Source organism: Trachypithecus francoisi, unplaced genomic scaffold, assembly GCF_009764315.1.
Source record: "Trachypithecus francoisi isolate TF-2019V2 unplaced genomic scaffold, Tfra_2.0 Lachesis_group4, whole genome shotgun sequence".
Classification (NCBI taxonomy): domain Eukaryota; kingdom Metazoa; phylum Chordata; class Mammalia; order Primates; family Cercopithecidae; genus Trachypithecus; species Trachypithecus francoisi.
The window spans coordinates 124,270,005-124,296,749 of record NW_022681469.1 but is presented as its reverse complement, the minus strand read 5'-3'; the positions used below and the strand labels follow the sequence as shown (position 1 = coordinate 124,296,749).

General features: G+C 48.7%; 1 protein-coding gene across 1 annotated transcript in view; it reads right to left on the bottom strand.

The window, feature by feature from the left end:
* GALNT17 (polypeptide N-acetylgalactosaminyltransferase 17) overlaps nt 1-25,894 on the bottom strand; it is a 619,422-nt gene extending 593,528 nt beyond the window's left edge. The window contains exon 1 of the mRNA XM_033193345.1: nt 24,999-25,894. Within this exon, the coding sequence (XP_033049236.1) occupies nt 24,999-25,236 (238 nt within the window). The 5' untranslated portion in view covers nt 25,237-25,894. The remainder of the gene's footprint in view (nt 1-24,998) is intronic.
* Nucleotides 25,895-26,745: the final 851 nt, after the last annotated feature.

The following is a 26,745-nucleotide window of genomic DNA, read 5'->3' as shown; positions in this document are numbered from 1 at the left end:
AATGTATTTGTTGCTACTGAACTGTACACTCAAAAATGGTAAAGACAGTAAATTATATATGTATACATTACCTCAATATTTTTTTCTTTTTGAGATGGAGTCTCACTCCATCACCCAGGCTGGAGTGCAGTGGCGCAATCTTGGCTCACTGCAACCTCTGCCTCCCAGGTTCAAGCAATTCTCTTGCCTCAGTGTCTCGAGTAGCTGGAATTATAGGCACACACTACCATGCCCTGCTAATTTTTGTGTTCTCTGAAGAGACAGGGTTTCACCATGTTAGCCAAGCTGGTCTCAAACTCCTGACCTCAGGTGATCCACCCACCTCAGTCTCCCAAAGTGGTGGGATTACAAGCATGAGCCACCGCACCCAGCCAATATATTACCTCAATTTTTTTAAAGTTTTTAAAGAAATCTACTAGAGGCCAGGAATTTATCAGACATCTCATGTGAATAAACAAATGTAATTATCACAACAACCTCATGACAACTCAATGTTTTTGCAGATGCAGATAAGGGAACTAGGAGTAATATCTGCCAAGATCCTGAAGAAGTAGTTCACAGGTATGAAGACTTTAAAGCTTTTGTCATGAGAAAATGACTCGAAAGTACTTCAAAACAAGGGTGTTGAACCATGCACAGTGGCTCACACCTATAGTCCCAGCTACTTGGGAGGCCGAGGTGGGAGGATCACTTGAGCCTAGGAGTCCGAGGCTACACTGAGCTATGATCACGCCAGTGCACTCCAGCCTGGGCAACAGAGCAAGACCTCATCTCTATAAATAAATTAATTAATTAATTAAGAAAATGAAGATATATCATTAAGAAAATGAAAAGGAGTCCGGGAGCAGTGGCTCACACCTGTAATCCCAGCACTTTGGGAGGCTGAGGCAGGAGGATCGCTTGAGCCCAGGGGTTGGAGTCCACAGTGAGCTATGATTGCGCCACTGCACTCTAGCCTGGGCAGCACAGCAAGACCTCATCTCAAAAAAAAAAAAAAAAAGAAAAAGAAAAAAAAGCAGGGCATCAACCATCTCAATGGCTCATCAGAATCACCCATTGAGCTTTTGAAAAAAAAAAAAAAAGTGTATTCCCAACTCACGTCCCACCTCATATCTACAAAATGTGAACCTCCAGCTTGAGGAATCTGGAAATTACTACTTTTTCCAAAGTTCCCCAAGTAAATATGTAGTTCCATCAGGCACGGGAAGCCTAGCCTGCTGTATGCCCTTATCTTTGCTAAGTATTCAAGCTACAGGCACAGTGTGTGTCTAAGTTAAGAATGATGTGGGTTTTTTTTTTGTTTTTTTTTTTGTTTTGAGATGGAGTTTTGCTCTTGTTGCCCAGGCTGGAGGGCAATGGTGCGATCTCAGCTCACCACAACCTCTGCCTTCCAGATTCAAGGGATTCTCCTGACAAAGTCTCCCGAGTAGCTGTGATTACAGGCATGTGCCACCACACCTGGCTAATTTTGTAAATTAGTAAAGACAGGGTTTCTCCATGTTGGACAGGCTGGTCTTGAACTCCCAACTTCAGGTGATCCACCTGCCTCGGCCTCCCAAAGTGCTGGGATTACAGGCGTGAGCCACTGCGCCCAGCCAAGAATGAAATTTTTAAAAGTTCTCACTCCAGGAAAAGTGAGGAATATTGATTTGTGTCCTCTGTTATAAGACCATAATTCAGACAAGCCACCTACTTCCTACTCTACTTAATTAGAGTAAAATAAGTCTGCAGTATCTATTTAAATCTCCAGAGAATGACACACTCTATAGGTTTTCAGGGTGTGTTATTTATAGAAGCACCAAATTCTCCAGGTTCTACAAAAAGTAAAAAATCATTAGTCTCTTATGGAAACAGGCTCTGTCTTCAGAGGTAGCAATCGTAGCAACAAAAAAGAAAAAAATAAATAAATAGAAGAAAAAAGTATTAAAAAAAAAAAAAGAGGCCAGGTATGGTGGTTCACACCTGTAATCCCAGCACTTTGGGAGGCTGAGGCAGGCTGACTGCTTGAGCCCAGGAGTTGGAGACCAGCCTGGGCAACATGGCGAAACCCTATCTCTACTAAAAACACAAAAATTAGCCAGGCGTGGTGGTGCACATATGTGGCCCCAGCTACTATGGAGGCTAAGGCACAAGAATCGCTTGAGCCTGGAGGTTTGGTCTGCAGTGAGCTGAGATCATGCCACTGCACTCCAACCTGGGCAAACAGTGAGACCCTGTCTCACCCCCCCAAAAAAAAAAGAAGAAGAAGAAACAAGCTCTTTTGAGAGTGTTCTTGTCTCTGCTGCTAAAAGACCTGGTAAGAAACTGTGGTGGTAGGGTCAGAGACCGTATGATAAGCAATGTCAGATAACTGTCCCCCACAGGGACGGAGCCATCACACATCAGCCACTCTTGCATTTCCAATATAAACTCAGTGCTCGGTGGTTTAGGACAATTGTCAGAAACTTGGATGAAAGACACCTGAAATTCTTAGCCAACCTAACCCCCACTGCAACAGTCAGGCTGTTATCACAGTCTACCCATGGCATATAAATCCAAGACTTTCGCAAAAACTTCATTGCCCACTTTTATATATAAAATCTTTAGGCCGGGCGCGGTGGCTCAAGCCTGTAATCCCAGCACTTTGGGAGGCCGAGACGGGCGGATCACGAGGTCAGGAGATCGAGACCATCCTGGCTAACACGGTGAAACCCCGTCTCTACTAAAAACTACAAAAAACTAGCTGGGCGACGTGGCGGCGCCTGTAGTCCCAGCTACCTGGGAGGCTGAGGCAGGAGAATGGCGTGAACCCGGGAGGCGGAGCTTGCAGTGAGCTGAGATCCGGCCACAGCACTCCAGCCTGGGTGACAGAGCAAGACTCCGTCTCAAAAAAAAAAAAATCTTTAGTACGGTGCTGTGTACTTTAAGAAAGAGCTTAACAATTGTTAGCTGTTGTTATATTTATTACTGTTAGCATGACTATCATCATCAAAAACAGCTTATCAAACACAAGGATACTGACCTCATGTTCCAATTGGTTATTGCTGTACAACACACCACCCAACAAGTTAGTGGCATAAAACAATGACTGCATTTATTTTGCTCATGGATCTGAATTTGAGCAGGGGTTTGGGTGGGAACAGCCCATCTCTGCCCAACTTGGTATCAACTGGGGAGGCTGGAAAGATGGAGTGAGACTTGCTCACTCATGCGTCTGGCTCCTGCGCTGAACAGACACAGACAGCTGGAAGCCTGAACAGCCAGGGGTCCCCGGGCATCTCTCTCGCTCTCTCTTTCTCTCTCTCTCCACATGGTCCCTCCAGTATGGAGGCTTCAGGGCAGCCAGTATGGTGGCACATGGCTTCAAAGATGCATGTCCCTGAAGAGCATGTTCAGACAGAGGCTCTCTCACTCTTTTTGAGCCAGCCTCTGAAGTCACGGACCATTACTTCCACTGAATTCGATCACTAGAATGAAGTCACTGAGGCCGGTGCATCCTCAACAGGAGGGGAATTAAACTCTACCGTTTGATGGGGAAAGTGTCAAATTTGCAGGTACTCTTTTATTTTTTTATTTTTTATTTTTATTTTATTTTATTATTATTTTTTGAGATGGAGTCTCGCTCTGTCACTCAAGTTGGAGTGCAGTGGCGCCATCTCGGTTTACTGCAACCTCCGCCTCCCGAGTTCAAGCGATTCTCCTGCCTCAGCCTCCCAAGTAGCTGGGACTACAGGAGCATGCCACCACGCCTGGTTAATTTACGTATTTTTAGTAGAGACGGGGTTTCACCATGTTGGTCAGGCTGGTCTCAAACTCCTGACCTCAGGTGATCCACCGGCCTCAGCCTCCCACAGCGCTGGAATTATCATGTCAGGGATTACCGCTCCTGGCCTGTAGATATATTTTTTTTTTTTTTTTTTGAGACGGAGTCTTGCTCTGTCACCCAGGCTGGAGTGCAATGGCCGGATCTCAGCTCACTGCAAGCTCCGCCTCCCGGGTATAAGCCATTCTCCTGCCTCAGCCTCCCGAGTAGCTGGGACTACAGGCGCCCGCCACCTCGCCCGGCTAGTTTTTTTTGTTTTGTTTTGTTTTGTTGTTTTTTTTTTAGTAGAGACGGGGTTTTACCGCGTTAGCCAGGATGGTCTCGATCTCCTGACCTCGTGATCCGCCCGTCTCGGCCTCCCAAAGTGCCGGGATTACAGGCTTGAGCCACCACGCCCGGCCTGTAGATACATTTTTAAACCACCACATCTAGGACAATTGTTTCCTATTCTTCTAGACTGAACTTTTCACGGCCTCCCAAGATGTAACTCTGACCAGTCCTCACCAGCCATTGTTTACATGAAAATAAACTCTCTTTCCATCATCGACTCTACCTTTCTGATCCATAAAACTACAGAACCTGAACACCCTCCCTATCTTGTCTAGATTTTACAGGGCAGAAAACTGAGTCCTGGAAAGGCCAAATGTCTTGTTCCAGAGAGCAGTATTGGTAATAACTGCCACCACAGTGATGTGAATAACATCATTCATCAACATTCTCCTATTACAGGCGCTCTTCCAGGTACGCTACAAATATCACCTTACACCGTCTTTATCATATTTATAGGAGCAGCTACTGTTTTCCAGATGAGTAAACTGAGGCTCATTGATGATAGGTGATTTCTTCCAAAGCCCCAGTTTTGGCTTGGCTTTGTAAAGTAGCCAAAGGGAAGTTTGAGATTCCTTCTGTCTGTCTCCAAAGCCCTAGCTTCGTCCACTGTCTGAAACCCCTGGAGATCAGCTGACTAGGCAGGGCCAGGGCTGCATCTCTGGCTCTAGTCTGGAAGTCAATGCTGTCAAACTTTCCCTATGGAAGGTTAGCTTTCCAACAGAATCATCCCTGAGAGGTACCTGTGAACTTACCCTCTAATGAAAATGTGAACGTGGTGGCTCACACCTGTAATCTTAGCACTGTGGGAGGCCGAGGCAGGTGGATCACCTGAGATCAGGAGTTCGAGACCAGCCTGACCAACATGGTGAAAACCCATCTCTACTAAAAATACAAAAATTAGCTGGGGGTGGTGGCATGCACCTGTAATCCTAGCTACTCAGGAGGCTGAGGCGGGAGAATCACTTGAACCTGGGAGGCAGAGGTTGCAGTGAGTGGAGATTGCACCATTGCACTCCAGCCTAGGCAACAAGAGCGAAACTCCATCTCAAAAAAGAAAAAAAAAAAAAGAGAGAAAGAAAATGTGAAGCATTAACGTTAGAGCCTATCTCATGGGGAAGAGGAAAAGTGGATCAGGATTCCCTAAGGCTGTGGGCTTTCAGACAGCCCTGAAGAAAGGGCTGGAGCACCAAGCAATGATGCTAACTAGGGGAGAGGGACCACAGATGAGTGACTAACTGCAGTTTTGCTAAGCTGAGTTCTTGTAAAGAGGATGAGAATGAAGACATTAGACCAGTCTACTCCTCCCCTTGGGTCTGCATATACAAGACCCTTTCTTTTACTGTAAAAGAAAAAGCATTTAAGCATTTAATTCAAACCACACATTTGTAACTACTGTTTGGCTTTTGTTTTCCCTCCAAACTGCTTTCTGCAAGTAAACACAGCCCAAGGATGCTTTTATCTTCCCAAGTGTTCACCTTCAGCTAATGAAAGAAAAGAAAAAGCTCTTGAAAAGATATTTCATGAGATTTGTGTATTTTATTAGTCATTTTTATCCCCTTTATTCAAGTCTCCTGGAATTAGTTCAATTGCAGGAAGATGGGTAGGCAGGCAGGAAAAAAAAAAAATTAAAGTGGATTTTAGAACGACTTGGCAAATTAGCAAAGTTTTTAACATCATTAAAGAGCTCTTAAATATTCTTCCCCGAACTCCATTTTTATCTTGTGAATGCATTTCAGTAATTGCTCTAAAGGAAATTGTGGAACTTTGGCACAAACATAAATGTTTGCATGATTTAAAATTCGGTGGCAGCAAAGATCATGATTTTTTTAATTGCTAATGCTTAAACTAACCTTTTCAGTTTGTCTCATCTTGAAAAATGCCAGTTCCTTTCAGTAGAAACTGTAATAAAGACAATGCATATATTATTTAGTTGTTTATAATTGCAAACAACTTAGCCATATTTCAATACTTATCCCTCAGCTCCAAGAAGCAGCGTAAATAGGGGATGATTACAATCATTCCATCATCCTGTAAATAGAGTACTGGTATACTGAGAAACAAGGCTATTTTCTTCCTTTTTTTAAATTTTTTTTTGAGACGGAGTCTCGCTCTGTCCCCCAGGCTGGAGTGCAGCAGCGCGATCTGGGCTTACTGCAAGCTCCGCCTCCCAGGTTCACGCCATTCTCCTGTCTCAGCCTCCTGAGTAACTGGGACTACAGGCGCCCGCCACCACGTCTGGCGAATTTTTTATATTTTTAGTAGAGATGGGGTTTCACCGTGTGAGCCAGGATGGTCTCGATCTCCTGACCTCGTGATCCGCCCACCTCGGTCTCCCAAAGTGCTGGGATTACAGGCGTAAGCCACCGCACCCAGCCAAGGCTATTTTCTTAAATCCAATAGCAGATCAAGCACAGAATCTGATCTAGAAATAGGTGGCATCCAATCCAACCATCTCACTGCCCCCCCAAACTTATTGTTTAAGATCAATCAATATTTGATTGATATCTAACTGCAGGGGAGCCTGAAGATTAGCTCTGTGCCCAAGAGGAAAAAAAAATTCCTTGATCACATGAATCAAGGGCAGAAAGGGAGAGTAGACAGCCTGGCCTGTCACTTAGGTAGTTACCTAACTGAATTAGTCCATAAATAACACTAGCTGCTAGAACAGATAAGCTCTAAAATCTCAATGGCCGAACACAATGGTCCCATGCAGGAGATAGCAGGAGATGGCTGAGGAGCACAGTACTCTGCTCCACGTATTCAAGGACCAGGATCCTTCCTCTTTTTTTTTTTTTTTTTTTTTGGAGTCAAAGTCTCGCTCTGTTGCCCAGGCTGGAGTGCAGTGGTGTGATCATGGCACACTGCAACTTTCAACTCCTGGGCTCACGCGATACTCCCGCTTCAACCTCCCATGTAGCTGGGACTACACACACTGCCGTGCATACACTACCGTGCCTGGCTAGGATCCTTCCATCTTATATGCCACCAAGAGGTGAACTCCAAGGCCATCACTGAAAGGTAAAGAGAGAAGGCACGAAGGACCCCACAGGAGTTTTTGTGGGCCAAGCCTGATCATAGCAAACATTACTTCCGTCTACCTCTCATTGCCCGGAACTCAATCACATGGCCCTATCTAACTGCAGGGGAGCCTGAAGATTAGCTCTGTGCCCAAGAGGAAAAAAAATCCCCTGGTGAACACAGCATTGCCTCTGCCACCGCAACTAGAGACAATGGTAGTTCTACGCTGCTTGATATTGACCTCTCTAATCCAGACCCTGGTATAATAGGTACCATAAAAAAAAAAAAAAACACATGCTCTTTCCCTTCCAGGAACTCCAAACTAAAATTCTACACTGCCACTCAAACCTAGATCTGTGGCACAGATCAGGATGGTGAACAGGAACGAGAAGGGTGCCCTGGAATCAAAGGAGTTACATTCTCGACGCAAGACAACTGCATCAGCCATTTGTATCAGCTTCCCAGAAGCATGTGCCTAGGCAATGACACAAAACCTCTGAAAGCCCCTCCTCCAGCCCCCAACACACTTCCAGGGCCTGCGACCTCAGCTGGAAGGTGAAGCTCCTATGCAAGGCTTAACATCCATTCAAAAGTGACTGTTCCAAGTCATTTCCACTACATCTTGCCCAATTAAAGCCACCATGATATCAACACAATGGATGTGCAATCATAGGGAGGACACAGGGCAGAAGTCAAAGAACAAAACTTGCCAGAGGCTTGCTGAGAGTCGCCCAAATGAAGAAGAAATTAACAATGTGCACTTGTCAGCACTCCTGTTTTGTTGTGCTAATTTCCTTGCAAATAGAAGCAAAGCCTTTTAATTAACTTAATATCAATTTCACTTTTCTCACATTTTGTTCTAATTATGGGCTGGATTTAAAGCTCGCACAGCATAATTTAGAGTCCTGGAATTAACAGCTTTACAACTTTACACACGAGTGACTGCTAACCTGGGTGAAGGAGGGTTCCCTGCAACCATCCTGACCCTGGTTGCCAGCATCCTTGTGCTCACCCCAGCACACATTTTCCCCCACTGCAGTCCTGGACCCAACCACCAACCGAGCAAGACTCAATCCCACACCCAGGAGGTAGTGAGCACCAACTTTGCAAAGGAGACGCAGAATGGAGCAGCTGGTAGGTGTCTCTGGACAATTTATTTCCCTTAGTTTCATCTTCCTCACATGTAAAACAGATGTAATAGTATAAATAGGTCTGATGTCGAATTAAGTTAACGTAAAACACTTGATATGTGGTTGACGTTCAATAGAAATGGCTGTGTGTGGCCGGGCACGGTGGCTCACGCCTGTAACCCCAGCACTTTGGGAGGCCGAGGTGGGCGGATCACGAGGTCAGGAGATCGAGACCATCCTGGCTAACATGGTGAAACCCCATCTCTACTAAAAATACAAAAAATTAGCCGGGCATGGTGGCGGGTGCCTGTAGTCCCAGCTACTTGGAAGGCTGAGGCAGGAGAATGGCGTGAACCCAGGAGGCGGAGCTTGCAGTGAGCCGAAATCACGCCACTGCACTCCAGCCTGGAGTGCAGCAAAACTCCGTCTCAAAAAAAAAAAAAAAAGAAATGGCTGTGTATTAGCCAGGCGTGGTGGTGCACGCCTGCAGTCCCAGCTACTCAGGAGGCCGAGGCAGGAGGGTCGCTTCAGCCCTGAGTTTGACAGCAGCCCGGGCAACACAGCAAGACTCCGTCTCCATAAAAAGATAGTTTATAAAATCAGCAGGGCTTGTTGGCATGTACCTGGAGTTCCAACTACTTGGGATGCTTAAGCCCTGGAGTTCAAGGCTGCAGTGAGCTACGATGGTACCACTGCACTCCAGCCTGGGAGACAAAGCAAGACCTTGTCTCAAAACAACAAAATCAAATAGTTGCATATGGTTAACTATGGTATACATATACACATAAAAATACTATAATACTACTGTATTTCATCAAATCTTAAGATGCCTTCAACTGCAAGACACACCATTTTTATGGACCCCTGGGGGGGAAAAAATATGCTACCAATTAAATGATGACATGTCACTGATCATAAGGTAACTCCCAATTTCAGAGATGTAAAAATGTCTTAACAGGCAAAATACAATTATGTATGTATGTATGAATGCCTGAAGCCTTCAGTATTCTAGTTAATTGAATTTCTAGTTGGCCAAGAATCTTGCTAAGTTTTAATATTCAATGGAATGTATTAGCGGTAGAGAGGGCATGGTGGACACTGTGGATTCACAATGCAAATGCCGTGCCCTCTCTCCTTCTCTTTTGCTACCACCATACTTATTTTCTCTAGAAAGCAACTATTCTCTTGAAGCAAAGTTGGTCATGGAACTATGTCCTGGTTCACATGTGAGAGCCTACCACGTAGACTTCTGGAAAAGATCTTCTTTCCTGGGTAAACAATAAGAGCAGATGTGGCCACCAGTACAGGAATCCCTAGCTGGTACAAAGATGCAATGGCTGGAATTGTGGCAGCCATCTTGTAAGCATGTGGAAAAGACTAAACGATATATAATGGCATGAGCCATGACACTCTGATGCCAAACCAGTGCTAGCTACCACTATCTCTGGACTTGTGAAATGAGAACAAATTACTTGCTGACAAATTAATTCCTAAATGACACAGAGAGGGATTTTGTAAAAATGAATGAAACCCATTATCTTGGAAACTATTGGGCTGGCCATGTCAACAATTCATTTCGGGGAAACACAGAGATGAACGAGGGCTAAAAGAAGATCCACTGAAAGTACCATAAGAGGTGAGAAGAAAGGACATTTAATTCTGACAAGGTGGTCAGGGGAGGTTACAGGGAATGAAGGGCTTTTGAAATGGTCCTTGGAGAGGCCTGGCGCGGTGGCTCACGCATGTAATCCCAGCACTTTGGGAGGCCAAGGCAGGCAGAGCATGAGGTCAGGAGTTTGAGACTAGCCTAGTCAACATAGTGAAACCCCATCTCTACTAAAAATACAAAAAATTAGCCAGGTGTGATGGTGCACGCTTGTAGTCCCAGCTACCAGGGAGGCTGAGGCAAGAGAATCGCTGGAACCTGAGAGGGGGAGGTTGTGGTGAGCTGAGATCATGCCACTGCACTCCAGCCTGGAGTGCAGACAGAGTGAGACTCCATCTAAAAAAAAAAGAAAAAAGAAATGGTCCTTGGAGAATGCCTGAGATTTTAATAAGATGACTGTGAGGGTTAATACTGAGTGTCAACCTGATTGGATTGAAGGATGCAAAATATTAATCCTGGGTGTGTCTGTGAGGGTGTTGTCAAAAGAGGTTAACAACATTTGAGTCAGTAGGCTGGGGAAGGCAGACCCACCCTTTATCTGGATGGGCACCATCTAATCAGCTGCCAGCTGAATATAAAGCAGGCAGAAAAACACGAAAAGTTACACTGGCCTAGCCTCCCAGCCTACATCTTTCTCCAGTGCTGGATGCTTCCTGCCCTCGAACACTGGACTCCAAGTTCTTCAGTTTGGGGACTTGGACTGGCTCTCCTTGCTCCTCAAGGTTGCAGACAAACCTATTGTGGGACCTTGTGATTGTGTAAGTTAATACTTAACAAACTCATATATATTATATATATCACATATAATATACAACAGATAATAAACATATGTATATATTGTTATCTATTATATATGCATTATATAATATACATATATATTATATATAATTATATGTGCATATTATATATGTATTTATATATTATATACTTATACATATTATATATAATATATAAATACATATAATATATACTTATATATTATATAATGTAATAATATAATACATATTACATATAATGCAATAAAATATATAATAGATAGTATATATAATGTATATATGTTATATACATATATAATATCTCATTGTATTATCAGGGTTCTTTAGAAAGACAGAACTTATATATATTATATATACATATATAAATTATATATAATATGTAATATTATATATATATAATACATAAATACAATGAGAGAAAGAGATGTTATTCATAATCGGAGGGTTAAAGAAACCTATAATCATGCCGGTCTCATTTTATAGATGCATAAACTTTGGTCCCTAGAAATAGAGTAAACCTACAACCATGGTCTCCCGAACCCAAATTCATGCTCTTTCACCAGGGAAGTACAGCACCTAACAAGCTGTGTGTCACTACAGGACATTCCTCAGTAAACGCTAATCACACAATTAGCCATTGTGTCCGAGGCTAGGATGGAAGAAGTCCTTCTGAAACCCTGTTCCCCATTAACTGCCAGCACGCTCGCGTGTTGGTGTCTGGACGTGGCCGCCTGTAATTACAGCAGCGGTTTATTACTCATGCATGGCAAAGCTAAGACTCTGCAGTTAGCAATGACAGGGACATGATTAAAAGGGAAAACTTCTCTATCAGTGGCTCAGCCGATTGTCATCCACATGTCAGAGCAGTCTACAGACCCGTGAGCAGCAATCACTGGGGGAGAGGAAGGTCTTTCAGCCCCCGTGAGTCCTGCATTTATTCTAAGTGCTGTGGGAGGAGGATGGTGGGGAGGGAGGGAGGGAGAGAGAAGGGAGGAAATGCAGTGAGCACTTCCTCTCGCTGGACTTCTTCCCAGGGGCCACATGGGCACCACATCTCCAGACTGCACTGCTGAGCAGGAGATAATTTATCTGCTTCTTTGTGGCTCCCCTCTTCCTGCATCCTTCCAGCCAAAAGCCACCCATGGAGAGTTGGCTTCCCTGTACTTTTGGATTCCATCTCTTTTCCCTTAAGGAGCTGCTAGGAAGTCAGGTCTTGCCCCTGCAACATGAACCCTGAATCCAGAAGGAGTGAGAGGACCCGGGACCGGCATTGGCCTCAGCATATTCCAGCGGACTCAGTTGTTGCAGCAGTCACAGCTGTGACAATCCCAGTAAGAAGTGGGCTGCAGTGGTGGCACCTGGGGAGGAACAAATCTCTGTGTCATTTGAGATCAGCAGTCACTCAGCGGTTGGGGAGCTGAGAGGAGACTGAGCCACTCCATTCACCCCTCTCCACCGCCTCCTGAAGAGTCCCTCCAGCCCAGCACAGCTCACCTCCTCTTTGGCTCAGGGAGGTATGGAAAATGGAAAGGGACAGAAATATTCCTTTAAAAAAAAACCCGTATGGGCCCTGTGGGGTGGCTCACGCCTGTAATCCCAGCACTTTGGGAGGCCAAGGCTGACGGAGCACTTGAGGTCAGGAGTTCCAGACCAGCCTGGCCAAGATGGTGACAACCAGTGTCTACTAAAAATATAAAAATTAGTGGGGTGTGGTGGTGGCTGCCAGTAATCCCAGCTACTCAGGAGGCTGAGGCAGGAGAATCGCTTGAACCCAGGAGGTGGAGGTTGTAGTGAGCCAAGATCATGCCACTGCACTCCAGCCTGGGCAACAAAGTGAGACTTCTTCTCAAAAAATACAAATAAAAAAATAAAGAAACCCGTATGAACTTTATAAAATTAATCAGGGAAGAAGAGTGGGGAGGAATGAAAATAAACCAAGCTTGCAGCCAATTCAGCGTTCATCAGTAGGTCAGCTTGTTCTCTGACCTGCTTGCTCATGGTTTTTGCTACCTACTGTCCTAGAATCACACAGACCCTATTTTTTATGTATTTATTATTAATTTCAGAAACAGGATCTCACTGTCACCCAGGCCGGAATGCAGTGGCACAATCATAGCTCACTGTAGTCTCAAACTCCTGGGCTCAAAAGAGATCCTCCCACCTCAGCCTCCCGGGTGGCTGGGACTCCAGGTGTGCACTACCATGCCCAGCTAGGTTCTTAGTTCTTTTGTAGCAATAGAGTCTCGCTTTGTTGCCAGGCTGCGACCCTGGCAACAAGATTATAGTTCCCCTTAACTGCTCCATGGATAACAAGGTAAACATGAAGTGTTAAGTTTTCCCTTTGAGACTCTCTTTCAGGTCTTACACAGCAACGAATCTGTGGACATCAGCTGACCTGACCCTACAAGAAGCTGACTCACCAAAGAATGCAGTTTCCACATCCTGACAATTTCATTCCTCTTACGCTGACCAATCCATAACCCCAATTCTACAGCCCCTTGTCCTCCATGACCCCCTTAAAAGCCCCAGCCCAGACTGGGTGTGGTGGCTCACACCTGTACTTGCAGCATTTGGGGAGGCCGAGGTGGGCAAACCACGAGGTCAGGAGATCAAGACCATCCTGGCTAACACGGTGAAACTCCGTCTCTACTAAAAACACAAAAAGTTAGCCAGGCATGGTGGCATGCACCTGTAGTCCCAGCCACTTGGGAGGCTGTGACAGGAGAAATTGCTTAAGTCCAGGAGGCGGAGGTTGTAGTGAGCCGAAATCATGCCACTGCACTCCAACCTGCACAACAGAGCAACTCTGTCAAAAACAAAACAAAACCCCAGCCCAGAACTCCTTCGGGAGATGGATTTGAGGGTCTCCTCCCATTTCCTCACTCCGTGCCCTGTAATCATTAAACTCTTTCTCTGCCACAAACCCTACTGTCTCGGTGTAATTGGTCAGTTGCTGAGCAGTGGGCATATGAACCTGTTGGTTCTGTAACACTTTTGGGCCCTGGCATATTCCTGGTAAAATTACACATGTATCCTTCCAATTAGATGACAATGTCTAGATAGGTGTGACCTCTGTAACTCCTTGTACTCTTGCATCTAAGCTTCCTCCTGCAGCAAGGAAGAGCTCACTAATGGATGTGAACAACCAATAATAATGATGATTATCAGGTGCTGGACATGCTGAGGGCCCGGGTAAGACCTGAGCTTGCATCCTATGGCACCAACGCCCACCATGGTGGGAAATTTCCCAGGAATAAGCTGATCCACCATCAGGGGTTGCTGGTGGATGCCACAGATGACGAGGAGGTGAGGATACTCGAGGAGCTGACAAGGGAATTTTTGATGGACTCACCATTACGGAAGGACAGGAGCACAGGGAGCTAGAAACAGTGTCAAGGTTGGTGGCTGGACCTCAACAAGGTGTAAGAGAAGTGGGAGCCCAAGAGAGGGCTCAGGTCAGAGAGCTCCAAAGCTGATTCAGATTTTCCAAATGCAGCAATTCCAGATGTTGACTCTTTTTTTTTTTTTTGAGACACAGTCTCGCTCTGTCACCCAGGCTGGAGTGCAGTGGCACGATCTCGGCTCACTGCAAGCTCCGCCTCCCGGGTTCACGCCATTCTCCTGCCTCAGCCTCCCAAGTAGCTGGGACTACAGGCGCCCGCCGCCACGCCTGGCTAATTTTTTGCATTTTTAGTAGAGACGGGGTTTCACCGTGTTAGCCAGGATGGTCTCGATCTCCTGACCTCATGATCCACCTGCCTCGGCCTCCCACAGTGCTGGGATTACAGGCGTGAGTCACCACGCCCGGCCCCAGATGTTGACTCTTAGTTCTGGATGTGATCACGGAGTCACAGAGGGAGCAAATGACATGCAACTGAAATCACTCTGAGGTTCTGAGGGTTGGTTGAGTCCTCAACTCAGAGGAATGGCAAGGCCAGCCATGCCAGCAACACCAGCTCTCTATACCCACTGCTGCATTCTTTTTTTTTTTTTTTAAATAGAGATGGAGTCTCACTATGTTGCCCAGGCTGGCCTCGAACTCCCAGGCTCAAGTGATCCTCCCACTTCACTCTCCCAAAGTGTTGGGAGGCTGAGCCACCACATGAGCCACTGCGCCCCGCCCTACTGCTGCCTTCCAACCCACTCTCCCAACATCCCTGGATGCACTAAGCCGCAACATGACATCACATTAAGTCAACATAGTGACCTGGTCACATAATGGCGTCCCAAGCCTACACAATTAAGTCCAAACCAACCTGGGATCCAAAACCTGGCCCAGTCCAGCCTCCACCCAGTCCTCCTAACAAACTCCCCTTCACCAAGGAGCTCCCACCACACCTCCTCACTTACATGTCCCCACACACTCTTCTGCCCATGCCGTTCCCTTGCCAGGAACTCTGCAGATTCCTAGTTCTGGCTCTGACCACCTCTCAAAGGCATCCATTTCTTTTCTTTCTTTAAGATTGAATCTCGCTCTGGAGTGCAGTGGTGGGATCTCATCTCACTACAACCTCTGCCTCATGGGTTCAAGTGATTCTCCTGCCTCAGCCTCCCAAGTAGTTGGGATGACAGGTGCCACCACACCCAGCTAATTTTCGTACTTTTAGTAGAGATGGGGTTTCGCTGTGTTGGCCAGGCTGGTCTTGAACTCCTGACCTCAAGGGATCCATCCGCCTTGGCCTCCCAAAGTGCTGGGATTACAGGCGTAAGCCATTGCACCCGGCCAAGAGAATCCATTTCTTCTGATTTGCTTTCACACCTTCCACAAGGTGAACTCTCTACCTGGCACCTACTGTGCATGCATGAAAATTTCTAAGTGTTCTTGCTTAAATTCAGCACTCATTGGCTAAGCACCTACAGTGCACCAGTTCAAGCCTCCCTACTTCCGTGCTCAGTGTAATATTCTTTTCTTTCTTTTTTTTTTTTTTTTTTTTGAGATGGAGTCTCGATCTGTCACCCAGGCTGGAGTGCAGTGGTGCGATCTCAACTCACAGCAACCTCCGTCTCCCAGGTTCAAGTGATTCTCCTGTCTCAGCCTCCCAAGTAGCTGGGATTACAGGCATGCGCCACCATGCCTGGCTAATTTTTGTAATTTTAGTAGAGACGGGTTTCACCATGTTGGCCAGACTGGTCTCGAACTCCTGATGAAGTGATCCACCTGCTTCGGGCCTCCCAAAGTGCTGAGATTACAGGCCTGAGCCACCGTGCCCAGTCAGTCTAATATTCTTTAGGGACATAGCACATCCCTGGTAAAGCCACAAAGGTATCTTTCCACTATTCCACAATGCCTAAGTAAGCACGATCTCTGCACATCATTGTACTCTTAGAATCTAGCCTACGCCTCCCAGCAAGAAAGTGCTCACTGATGGATATGAATGACCGTCGTGTTCTGTAATTGGGTTTGACAGAGACAGGCTGCCATTTCTTCTCCTAGGCATCAAAAGCCACCAGCCAAAGGCACCATCATTATAAGTAAGGGGATGCGAGGAGAAGGAAGAAGGAAATGGAGTTTGGCTCAGATAAACACATGGAAGAGAGAAGGATCCAAAAGTAGTCCAAAGAGTCCAAGAAGGTTACAAGGAAAAGGACCTCCTCTCACCTCGTTTGAGATTCACATAGCAAAAAACAATGACCACACTGTGCTATGAAGCATCTCTAGCTGTCCATGCATCCATTCAAGAAATATCTCCTGAGGGCCCCGCACGGTGGCTCATGCGTGTAATCCCAGCACTTTGGACGGCTGAGGCAGGAGGATAACTTGAGATTAGGAGTTCAAGACAGGGCTGGCCAACATGGTGAAACTCCATCTCTACTAAACACACACACACACACACACACACACACACACACAGCCAAATGTGGTGGCTCATGCCTGTAATCCCAGCACTTTGGGAGACTGAGGCAGGAGGATCACTTGAGGTCAAGAGTTCAAGACCAGGCTGGCCAATATGGTGAAACCCTGTCTCTACTAAAAATACACACACATACACACACACAAATAGCCAGATGTGGTGGTGCATGCCTATAATCCCAGCTACCAGGGAGGCTGAGGCAGGAGGATCACCTGAACCTGGGAGGCAGAGTTTACAGTAAGCCGAGATCTTCCCACTACACTCCAGCCTGGGTGACAGAGTGAGACTCTGTTTCAAAACAAAGGAAAGAAAGAAAGAAACAAAGAAAGAAAAAGAACATCTCCTGAGTACCTACCATGGCCGAGGGCAGCTCTAAGTGTCTCGGGAATATGATGGGAAGCAGCACGCATGGCCCTTCCCGTAAGTACTTTGTATTCTCACAACTGCTGTGTGTTGGGTTTCATACTTATGCTATACATTTTGAATTTCAATTCATTCTGACATATGACAGTCCCATTTTACACTTAAAAAGTGAAGGGACTTGCCCAAGGTCACAGAGGTAATAAGCGACAGTGGAAATCAAACTCAGTCTGTCTTTTTTTTTTTTTTTTTTTTGAGACAGAGTCTTGCTCTGCTCACTGCAACCTCCGCCTCCCAGGCTCAAGCGATTCTCCTGCCTCAGCCTCCCGAGTAGCTGGGATTACAGACGCCCGCCACCACGCCTGGCTAATTTTTCTATTTTTAGTAGAGACAGGGTTTCGCCATGTTGGCCAGGCTGGTCTCTAACTCCTGACCTCGTGATCCACCTGCCTCAGCCTCCCAAAGTGCTGGGATTACAGGTGTGAGTCACCGCACCTGGCCCTGAGTGTCCTTTTAATACACTGGTTTTGAGGGCTTTTGTTAAGAGTTTGGGTCTTGCTCTGTCACCCAGGATGGATGAGTGCAGTGGTGCAATCATGGCTCCCTGCAGCCTCGAACTCCTAGGTTCAAGCGTTCCTCCCACCTCGGCCTCTTGAGTAGCTGCGACCATTGGCATGCACCACAATGTCTGGCTAATTTTTTACTTTTTGCAGAGACAAGGTCTTGCTATGTTGCCCAAGCTAGTCTTAAACTCCTGGTCTCAAGCCATCCTTCTGCCTCAGCCTCCCAAAGTGCTAGGATTACAGGCATAAGCCACCGCGCCTGGTTCTTCTAATATATTCTTAAAGACTCCCAGGTCATCTAATCTTAGGTTGTTTCTTCACTGGCCTTGGGCTTGGGTGTGCTCATGTTCCGTCTTCCTGTGGTCACTCTTAGCTCTAAGTAATTACCGAGCTTTCTTCCTGTCCCCAGAGGGCACTCCAGATTTGGCAACAAGCAAAGGTCAGGTGGGTTGGGTTTCTTCAGCAAGAATGACACTGGCTGTCTCTTCTGCTACCTCTGGGCTGGGCAGGCGGCAGCTGCCCCCACTGGCAGGGTGCCAGTCACACTCACCTGCCAACACAGATGTGGCCGTATCTGAGGGCTGTCCAGAAACAAGACTCCCTGTTTCTTCAGGAGGGGCCAGCTGCAACCAGACACCGTGAGTCCTCAGAGGTAAAGGGAGTAGGTGTCCCTCTAGCACCCAAGCCCTGGTTCTGGGACCGAGACTTCCACAACCCAGGGCCTGCACCTCTCCTCAATCCCTGTGGAATGTCTGTGTGCAGCAAATGAAGGCTTGAACTGCCCTGGTTTCCTTTTCATGTTCCCTGCAGCGACTGATTTTAATATACACATGTGCCCTCTCCCTCCCTTCACTCCTTCCTGCAGGAAATGGTGGTACCATCCAGCATCTGTGGGCTGCAAGAAAGAAGAAATATAACACCAGACCACCTCTGGCATTGATGAACAGAGATGCTTTCCAAACGCCATCCCTCTCTTTTTGTTTTTGGTTTTGGTGTTTGCTTGTCTGTTTATTTTTGAGACAGAGTCTCGCTCTGTCGCCCAGGTTGGAGTGCAGTGGCATGATCCCTGCTCACTGCAGCCTCTGCCTCCCGGGTTCAAGCGATGCTCTTGCCTCAACCTCTTGAGTAGCTGGGATTACAGATGCCCGCCACCAAGCCTAGCTAATTTTTGTATTTTTAGTAGAGACGGGTTTCACCACCTTGGCCAGGCTGGTCTGGAACTCCTGACCTCAAGTGATCTGCCCGCCTCGGCCTCCCGAAGTGCTGGGATTACAGGCATGAGCCACCGTGTCCGGCCACCATCCCTCTCTTTCTGACTCCACCTTGGAGACCTGACCCTCTGTCTCTCTGTGCCAACTCACTTTCCTTGCCTAGGGAGTTCGGTTGGGTGGGTTGTGGTGTGCTGGGGCTATATGGGAGAGTTTTGGTTTCCTATCGCTCAGACTCCAACTTCAAGTGCCTGAGTGGCTTGGGGGCAGGAATGTAAGAGGTAATTTTGACTTCTCTCCATTTCTACAAAGATTTTCAATTTCTTTAAGCAACTCCACTTCTATTCAATATCCTTCTGAAATCTAAATTCGGTACCTAAGTTGAATCAATTGCATTTCTTCTTATGACAGAGTTGCCCTGGGCTCACAGGGATACAGCTCTGATGTGCACCCTGCGTGGGGACTCTGAGGAGGGGAGGGGGTGTCTCTAAGGCTTGGAGCCTGCGAGGGGCAAGTGAAATTCCAGACCCCTCCATCCCTTTCCCCTTACTCATTAGGAAAGTGCTGGACTCCTGGGAGGAAGTACCCTGGTATTCCTGAACCTGGCTCTGCCCTTCCCTGTGTTACGCTGGAGAAGTCACATAGTATCTCTGTTTCTCACCTTTCTCACCTCTAAAATGAGAGGAATAAGTAACTTCCTCAGAAGGTGACAGAAACATGATAGAAAGCCAAAAATCATGTACAGAAGAATTCTAACAAGAAATTCATCTGTCCTAGGTTCACTTTCTTTTTTATTTTATTTTATGCTATTCTATTTATTTATTTGAGACCGAATCTTGCTCTGTCACCCAGGCTGGAGTGTGGTGGTGCAATCTCAGCTCACCGCAACCTCCGCCTCCCAAGTTCAAGCCATTCTCCTGCCTCAGCTTCCAGAGTAGCTGGGATTACAGGCACGAGCCACCGCACCCTGCTAATTTTTGTATTTTTTTTAGAGACAGGGTTTCGCCATGCTGGCCAGACTGGTCTGGACCTCCTGGCCTCAAGTGATCCACCCACCTCGGCCTCCCAAAGTGCTGGGATTACAGGTGTGAGCCACTGTGCCCGGTCACTAGATCCACTTTCTTAATGCTGGTACAAAGCCAACAGGCCATCGTTTAAAAATTTTTTAAACACGGTATTGTTTCCTATATAACTGGTTTAGATTTTCCAAATTTTTTACAATAAACATGAATTAATTGTATTCTACAAAAAAGAATATGTAGTTGACCCTTGAACAAGGGTCTGAACTGCACGGGTCCACCTGTACATAGACTTTTTTTCTTCCTCTGCCACCCCTGAGACAGCAAGACCAACCCTTCCTCCTCCTCCTCAGCCTACTCAATGTGAAGACGACCAGGATGAAGACCTTTACAATATAATCCACTTCTACTCAAATTAATAGTAAATATATTTTCTTTCCACATGATTTTCTTTTCTTTTTCTTTTGAGCCAGAAGGCTGGAGAGCAGTGGTACAATCATAGCTCACTGTAGCCTCGAACTCCTAGGCTCAAAACATCCTCCCATCTCAGCTTCCTGAAGAGCTGGGACCACAGGTGTGCACCACCATGCCCGGCTGATTTTTGTAAAGATGAGATCTTGCTATGTTGCCTAGGTTGGTCTCAAATTCCTGGCCTCAACTGATCTTCTCACCTCAGCTTCCCATAGTACAGGGATTTTACAGGCATGAGCCAATGCGCCCAGCCTGTACAATTTTCTTAATATTTCCTTCTCTTTAGCTTACTTTTTATAAGAATACAGTGTATAATACACACAACGTAGAAAATAAGTGTTAATCAACTGCTTAGGTTACCAGTTAACCTTCTGGTCAAGAGTAGGCTATTAATAGCTAAGTTCTGGGGGAGTCAAAAATTATACTTGGATTTTTGACTGTGCAAGGGTTGGCGTTGCTAACCTCTGCATTGTTCAAGGGTTAACTATAAAGCCATATTCACGTTATGAAATCATACATTTAACGAAAACACGCTGAAACTTGCCGATTCCTAACCTGGCTCACTTCCGAGGGCCTTCGTCTGAGGGCCTCAAAGGATCTCGTTCTCTTCAGTCAGGAAGGTGAAGACTAGAGGAGCCACAAGATGGCGCAAGCAAGAAGGCTTCCTCACACTCAGTCTCTCTAGCTGAGTCCTCCCAGGCCCCACTCCTCTCCACATCCATCCAACCCAACCCAGCCTTTACAGCCTTGAGGTTATTTCCTATCTGGCCATCACTTACCTCCTCAAACTAGTTCCCAACAACTTGATCAACCAATAAACCTTAAGTGCCCCATTAAGTGCAAGGGGCTGTGGTGTGATGAGGGATGGAGGTGGTATTAAAAGTCAAAAATATGGTTCCACCAGCCCTTAAAAGGCCTATGGTCAAGGCGCTGTGGCTCACACCTCTAACCCCAGCACTTTGGGAGGCCAAGACCGGGGGTGGGGAGGGGGATGAAATGGAGTGGGGTGGGGATCACTTGAACCCAGGAGTTTGAAACCAGCCCTGGCAACTTGGCAGAACCCCATCTCTACAAAAAATTTGTTAGACATGGTAGCACATACTTGTAGTTCCTGTTACTAGGGAGCCTGAGGTGGGAGGATCACTTGAGCCCAGGAAGTAGAGGTTGCAATGAGCTATGATTGCATCACTGCACTCCGGCCTGAGTAACAGAGTGAGACTCTGTCTCAAAAAAAAAAAAAAAAAAAAAAAAAGAAGCCTATAGGCAGGGCACAGAGGCTCACGCCTGTTATCTCAGCACTTTGGGAGGCCGAGGCGGGCGGATCACTTGAGGTCAGGAGCTCAAGAGCAGTCTAGCCAACATGGTGAAACCCCGTCTCTACTAAAAATACAAAAATTAGCCAGGCGTGGTGGTGGGCGCCTGTAGTCCCAGCTACTTGGGAGCTGAGGCAGGAAAGTCGCTTGAACCCAGGAGGCGGAGATTGCAGTGAGCGGAGATCTCACCATTGCACTCCAGCCCGGCGACAGAGCAAGACTCCATCTCAAAAAAAAAAAAAAAAAAGCAAAAGCAAAAAGCAGCAGCAGCCAGGAGGAGGTCCCACCTGCTTGGATTTCACAGGAGTCCACGGGAAAGATTTAAGAAACTTGAACAACCTTTAAAATGCCAGGTTCCCACTCCGTACCAAGTGGCCTTGGCCCTCTTACATGCACAGTGCACCAGCTCTAGCAGCCTCTCCATTAATTCCAAGGGAATAAAGAACATTAAGGTCAAGGTTTCCTTCTCCACCCTCGGGAGCAATGAATGAAGACCGGCTGCAAAGCAAGAGAACACGTGTCTCCCCAGGCACTAGGAGCCCTTTGCCTTCTCGCCGCAGCCTCCCACTGCAGCGGGTGGAGAGCATCAACAGATGGGACACGCATTACCAAAAACAAGCACCGGCAGAGGATGAAGGTGCTTGAGGGGCCAGGTGGAGATAGGCAGAGTCCCCTATATTTCACAATTTTTCCCTGCTCTTTTCCTGCAGGCTTCATGTCACTGCAAATGACACTAGGCAGTCAGGCCGATGACATCTGACTAGTCGCAGCTTGCATTCTTAGCTTGCCCAGGAAAAGCTCTCAACTCGGCCTTGCTGCCAACTTGCAAGTCAGGAAAACTCAGCCTTCCCGCCCCACAGCACCTGACTCCACCAGCCCAGGAACTGTTTACAGGGCAGAAGGCCACAGAGAAGGAAGCCAGATGCCAGCGTGATGCACATGCTGAAGATCCAGACACTGTTGCAGGAGCTAAGAACCTCCATTCTGGAGCCTGACATTCCAGGTTCAATTCCCAGCTCTGACACTCACTAGCTGGGTGACTGTGAGCCAGTTGTTCACGCGGGTGTCAGAGCACCCATCTCGCAGGTCATTGTAAAGGCTCAATGGGTTCATGTAAGTCTGTGGCATGTAGAAAGTAGCCTCCTAACCTTCCTTCACCTAGTGTTCTCATTTCTCATCTGGGGATGGGTGGAGCCTCTCTGGACAGATGTGAACATACAGTGAGATAATGCACTTGTAATGTCTTTGCACACATCTGGCACACAGCAAGAATTCCATCAGTTATTATTATAGAATTTTATTATTCCTATGAGGGAAGTTTGGGGTACAGCTATATAACATTTAGTGCTCCTAATTGAAACTAATGCTGGGGCCAGGCATGGTGGCTCACTCCTGTCATCCCAACACTTTGGAAGGCCCAGGCGGGAGGACTGCTTGAAGCCAAGAGTTTGAGACCAGCCTGGCCAATCTAGCAAGACCCTGTCTCTGCAAAAAATTAAAAAATTAGCAGGGTGTGGTGATGCACATCTGTAGACCCAGCTACTTGGGAGGCTGAGACCGGAGGATGACTTGAGCCCAGGAGTTCGAAGCTGCAGTGAGCTGTGACTGCACCACTGCACTCCAGCCCAAGTGACAGAGCAATAAAACTCTGTCTCACAAAAAAAAAAAAGAAAGAAAGGAAAACATAAAACAAAGAAACTGATACTAAAATAACCTGTGTCCCTCAGAAAAGCCTGATGAGTGAGGGAAACCAGGTTATCCTTTGAAGTTCCTACGGGTATGTCTACGGCAGGAATCTATCCCAAATTATAAGCCACTCCGTAAGTTTCTGATTCCTCCAGAAATGAACTATGGGTTTTTATTGCATTCTGTGCCATATTTCAGACACTTGAGAGAAGAGCTTCCGCATAACTTTCGTGGGCTACCCTGACAGCCAGGCCACATACCCTGTAAGTTCAAGGCATCCCCTGGATACCTGTCAAATGGCACTGAGAAGACCGCAGCGTCCTTTCACCTGCTCAGAGATCTGACCTCCCCTCTCCCTCCATCCCATCCCTCCCCCGAGTACCCAGCAGGGACCACTGGTGAGCAGGAAGAGAACCATCTGCCATCCTCCTTCTCCCTGCCCCCTGCCACCATGGTGAAGACAGCTGAGCCTGATCTCCAATGTGAGAAGGTATACGTCTGTATTTGCAATTCCACATATTTTTGTTTTCAACAAACCTAATACTCCTTTCACTTAGGTGGAAACCATGGATAGAAGTTTGTGCCTATGGGGTCAAGAGCACAGGCTCTGTGGTCAACCAGACACAGGGTTCTGACTCCAAACTCTATTATTATTCCTATTACAGCGGTTTGGGGCGCAGTTATACCTTATTTAACACAAGGCAACTTAGTTAACCTCGCCTCGCTTCTTTTTCTCATTTCCCCTCTGGGGATGGGTGGAGCCTCGCTGGACAGATGTGAACATACAGTGAGATAATGCACTTGTAATGTCTTTGCACGCATCTGGCACACAGGAAGAATTCCATCAGTTATTATTATCACGATCTGCGTGATTATCTGCAGTTCGTTTGAGAACATGAGTTAGAAGCTCAGAAAGGGTGGACATAGTCTGTACCTAAGTATGTATCTGCTTGGATAACCCCACGAGTCCTGGAAACCTGCCTGTACTCAGGTAGGTAACACTCACTCCGACTTTGGGGACAGCAAGTGTCCAATGACCTGGCCCATGTGTGACGAGAGCACATAAAAAGTCTCCCTCTTCTCCTGAAGTACTAAGGACAACAGTTTAGATGGCACAGATTCTGGCAATTGTCACTAATGGGATGCCACATCTCGCTTTGCTACATTCTGGAAACTTCCCAGGCCCACCTTGAACTTCTAACAATCGCCCCTCCGCAACCCCCAAGGAGAAACAAAGGAGGCGGGAAGGGAGGAGTCCTCATTCTTAGCTAAGCAGCTCGCCTCATAGAGAGATGGCATATTCCTCCGATATACTACCGAAGCGCATTAGCTCCACGACCTGGGGCCTTGCCTTTGTCTGCAGACATCTAAGCCCTCCAATCTCCCCGCTCCCTACTGGTCCCCCACCAAACGCTGGGCTCTAAAACTATTTGCTCCTACACGTCTGCCCGCGTGCCTCCAGTCCCATTTGGCCGCTACACTAGTTTCTGCGCTTGGGCTGGAGTCGCCAGGGAATGATTTCCAGTCCGCACGCGGGGACCCGGAGCCAACTGTACTGACAGGTTTCCAGGATAAAACCAAACTTGCAGGTGGGGCACGGAAAAGAATCAGGCAAGTTGTTCTTTCCAGCAGCCCCGGCCATCTGCCCGAGATGGGGCAGGAAGAGTAAGAGGGAGAGCGCGGGAGCCAGGATGTGCCGGCTCCCAGACACAGCGCACAGCGCGCAGCGCGCAGGGACCCCAGAGCTCACCCTGTGCCCGACCCGGCCGCGCCGAGCCCCGGAGGCGCCGGCTTGCGTCCTTACCATTCAGCTGCCGGTACACGATGTCCTCCAGCAGCGACAGGCGCTTCAGGACCGCATCCTGGATGGGGCTGGCGCTGTGCGCGCTGAGGTTGGCCACCTCGGCGCGCGGCCGGATCTCGTGGAAGGCGTCTCCGCTGCGCACCGCGATGGGCCGGCACTTGGCCAGGAAGAGCACGAAGCCGGCTACCGCGATCAAGTTCAACACCAGCAGCACTTTGACTCTTCTCAGTGAAGCCATCAAACAGCCCAGCCGGCCCTCGCCCCGGACCCGCGCCCCCTGGGGCTCCGGCGAGGCGCGGGGCAGCCAGGGGCCGTGCAAGCCACACACACCAGACGGCCCGCAGGGATCCAAGCCCCTGCCCGCTCCACCTCAGGGATGCTCGGGCGGCGGAGACAGCTGGGAGGACGAAACGGTCGTGGGGAGCGCGGAATCGCTCACACGGAAGACCCCGCTCTGCAGAAGTGCTCCCCGAGACGCCTACTCAGTCCACGGCGCACAGCCCCTTCCAGGCGTCTCGGGGAAAGGCCAGGGACTTCGGGGTCTCTCTTCTGCACCAGCAAGGGGTTCGCCTCTGGACCTCCAGCTGCCGGCGCCGCGGACTCCGGGGCGGGCAGGCGGGGCCGCCCGAGAGGCGCAGAGGGAGCGGCGTGCAGGTGCCCGGCTCAGGGATCGCCGCCCGCCCACCGCGGAGCGCGCCGCGCCTGGGGCCGCACAGCCTCCACCCTCGCCCGCAGGCGGCCGTCGCGGCGCGCCACCCGCGCTCTTCAGCAGAGGACCCGCTCCCCCGGGCTGGCGCCTTTGTTCCGCTCACCGACCCGCTCCATCGCGCCGGGCAGAGGGGAAGCTCGCGCGGGGCGCCCGCATCCTCGAGGCTCCGCAGTCACGCTCAAGTCTCAATTACTCTCAAAGTGGGGGCAACACTAGGGGGCGGGCGCGGGGCCGAGCGCGACGTCCTCTCCGCCCCCCGCGCGGGGTCTACCCCACCTCGCCGGCAAACTCACCAGCGCGCTCAGCGCCGCCGGCTCCCGGACACGTTCCAAGCCCCCAAACCGCGCCAAGAGCCTTCGGGGCCTGCAGGGCGCACCGGCCTGTCTCGGAGCTGGCGCGTCGCGAGGCTGGCCGGAAGGAGTCGGACCTCAAAAGTCACAGCAGTTCTCTACCCCTCCGAAAACGCCGCGGGGGAGGGCGGCTGGGAGGGACGCGCGGCAGGGAGGGACGCGCGCCGTATCACCCTCCGCTCGCCAGATCCGGCCGCGCGGCTCGTCCCGCGCCCCCGGGAGCCAAACGCCGAGTCTGCCAATTGGCGGACGCAGTGACACCGCCGCTGCGGCACCGAGAGCCACACAGCCCCTGAGCTGGGGAGCCCGGAGGGGACGCGCAGGTGGCGGCAGAGGGCGGGGCGCGGCCCGAGGGGAGCGGCGGCGGCGCCAGCTCCTCCTCCGCCGCCCCTGGCCGCCCTGTCCCCGCGAGGCTGTTGGCCGCCGCCGCCCGTAGGCTGCCGAGCGCACAGCTCGCCGGCTTGCCGGCTCGTGCGCGCGCACCCGGGCAGGGCGGGGGCGCCTGGAGAGCGGGGACCGCGCGGGATGGAGGCAGTCAAGGCATGCTGGCTGCGGCCGGCGCTGGAGGGACCCTTTAGTTCTCAGTACTCCCCGAACGGGCGGGTTCGTTCCATCCCGGTTGGCGATGAAGACATCCTTCTCTGTGTGCTCGCGGCTCCGCGCTGCGTGGCCAGGAATGGCTAGAGGG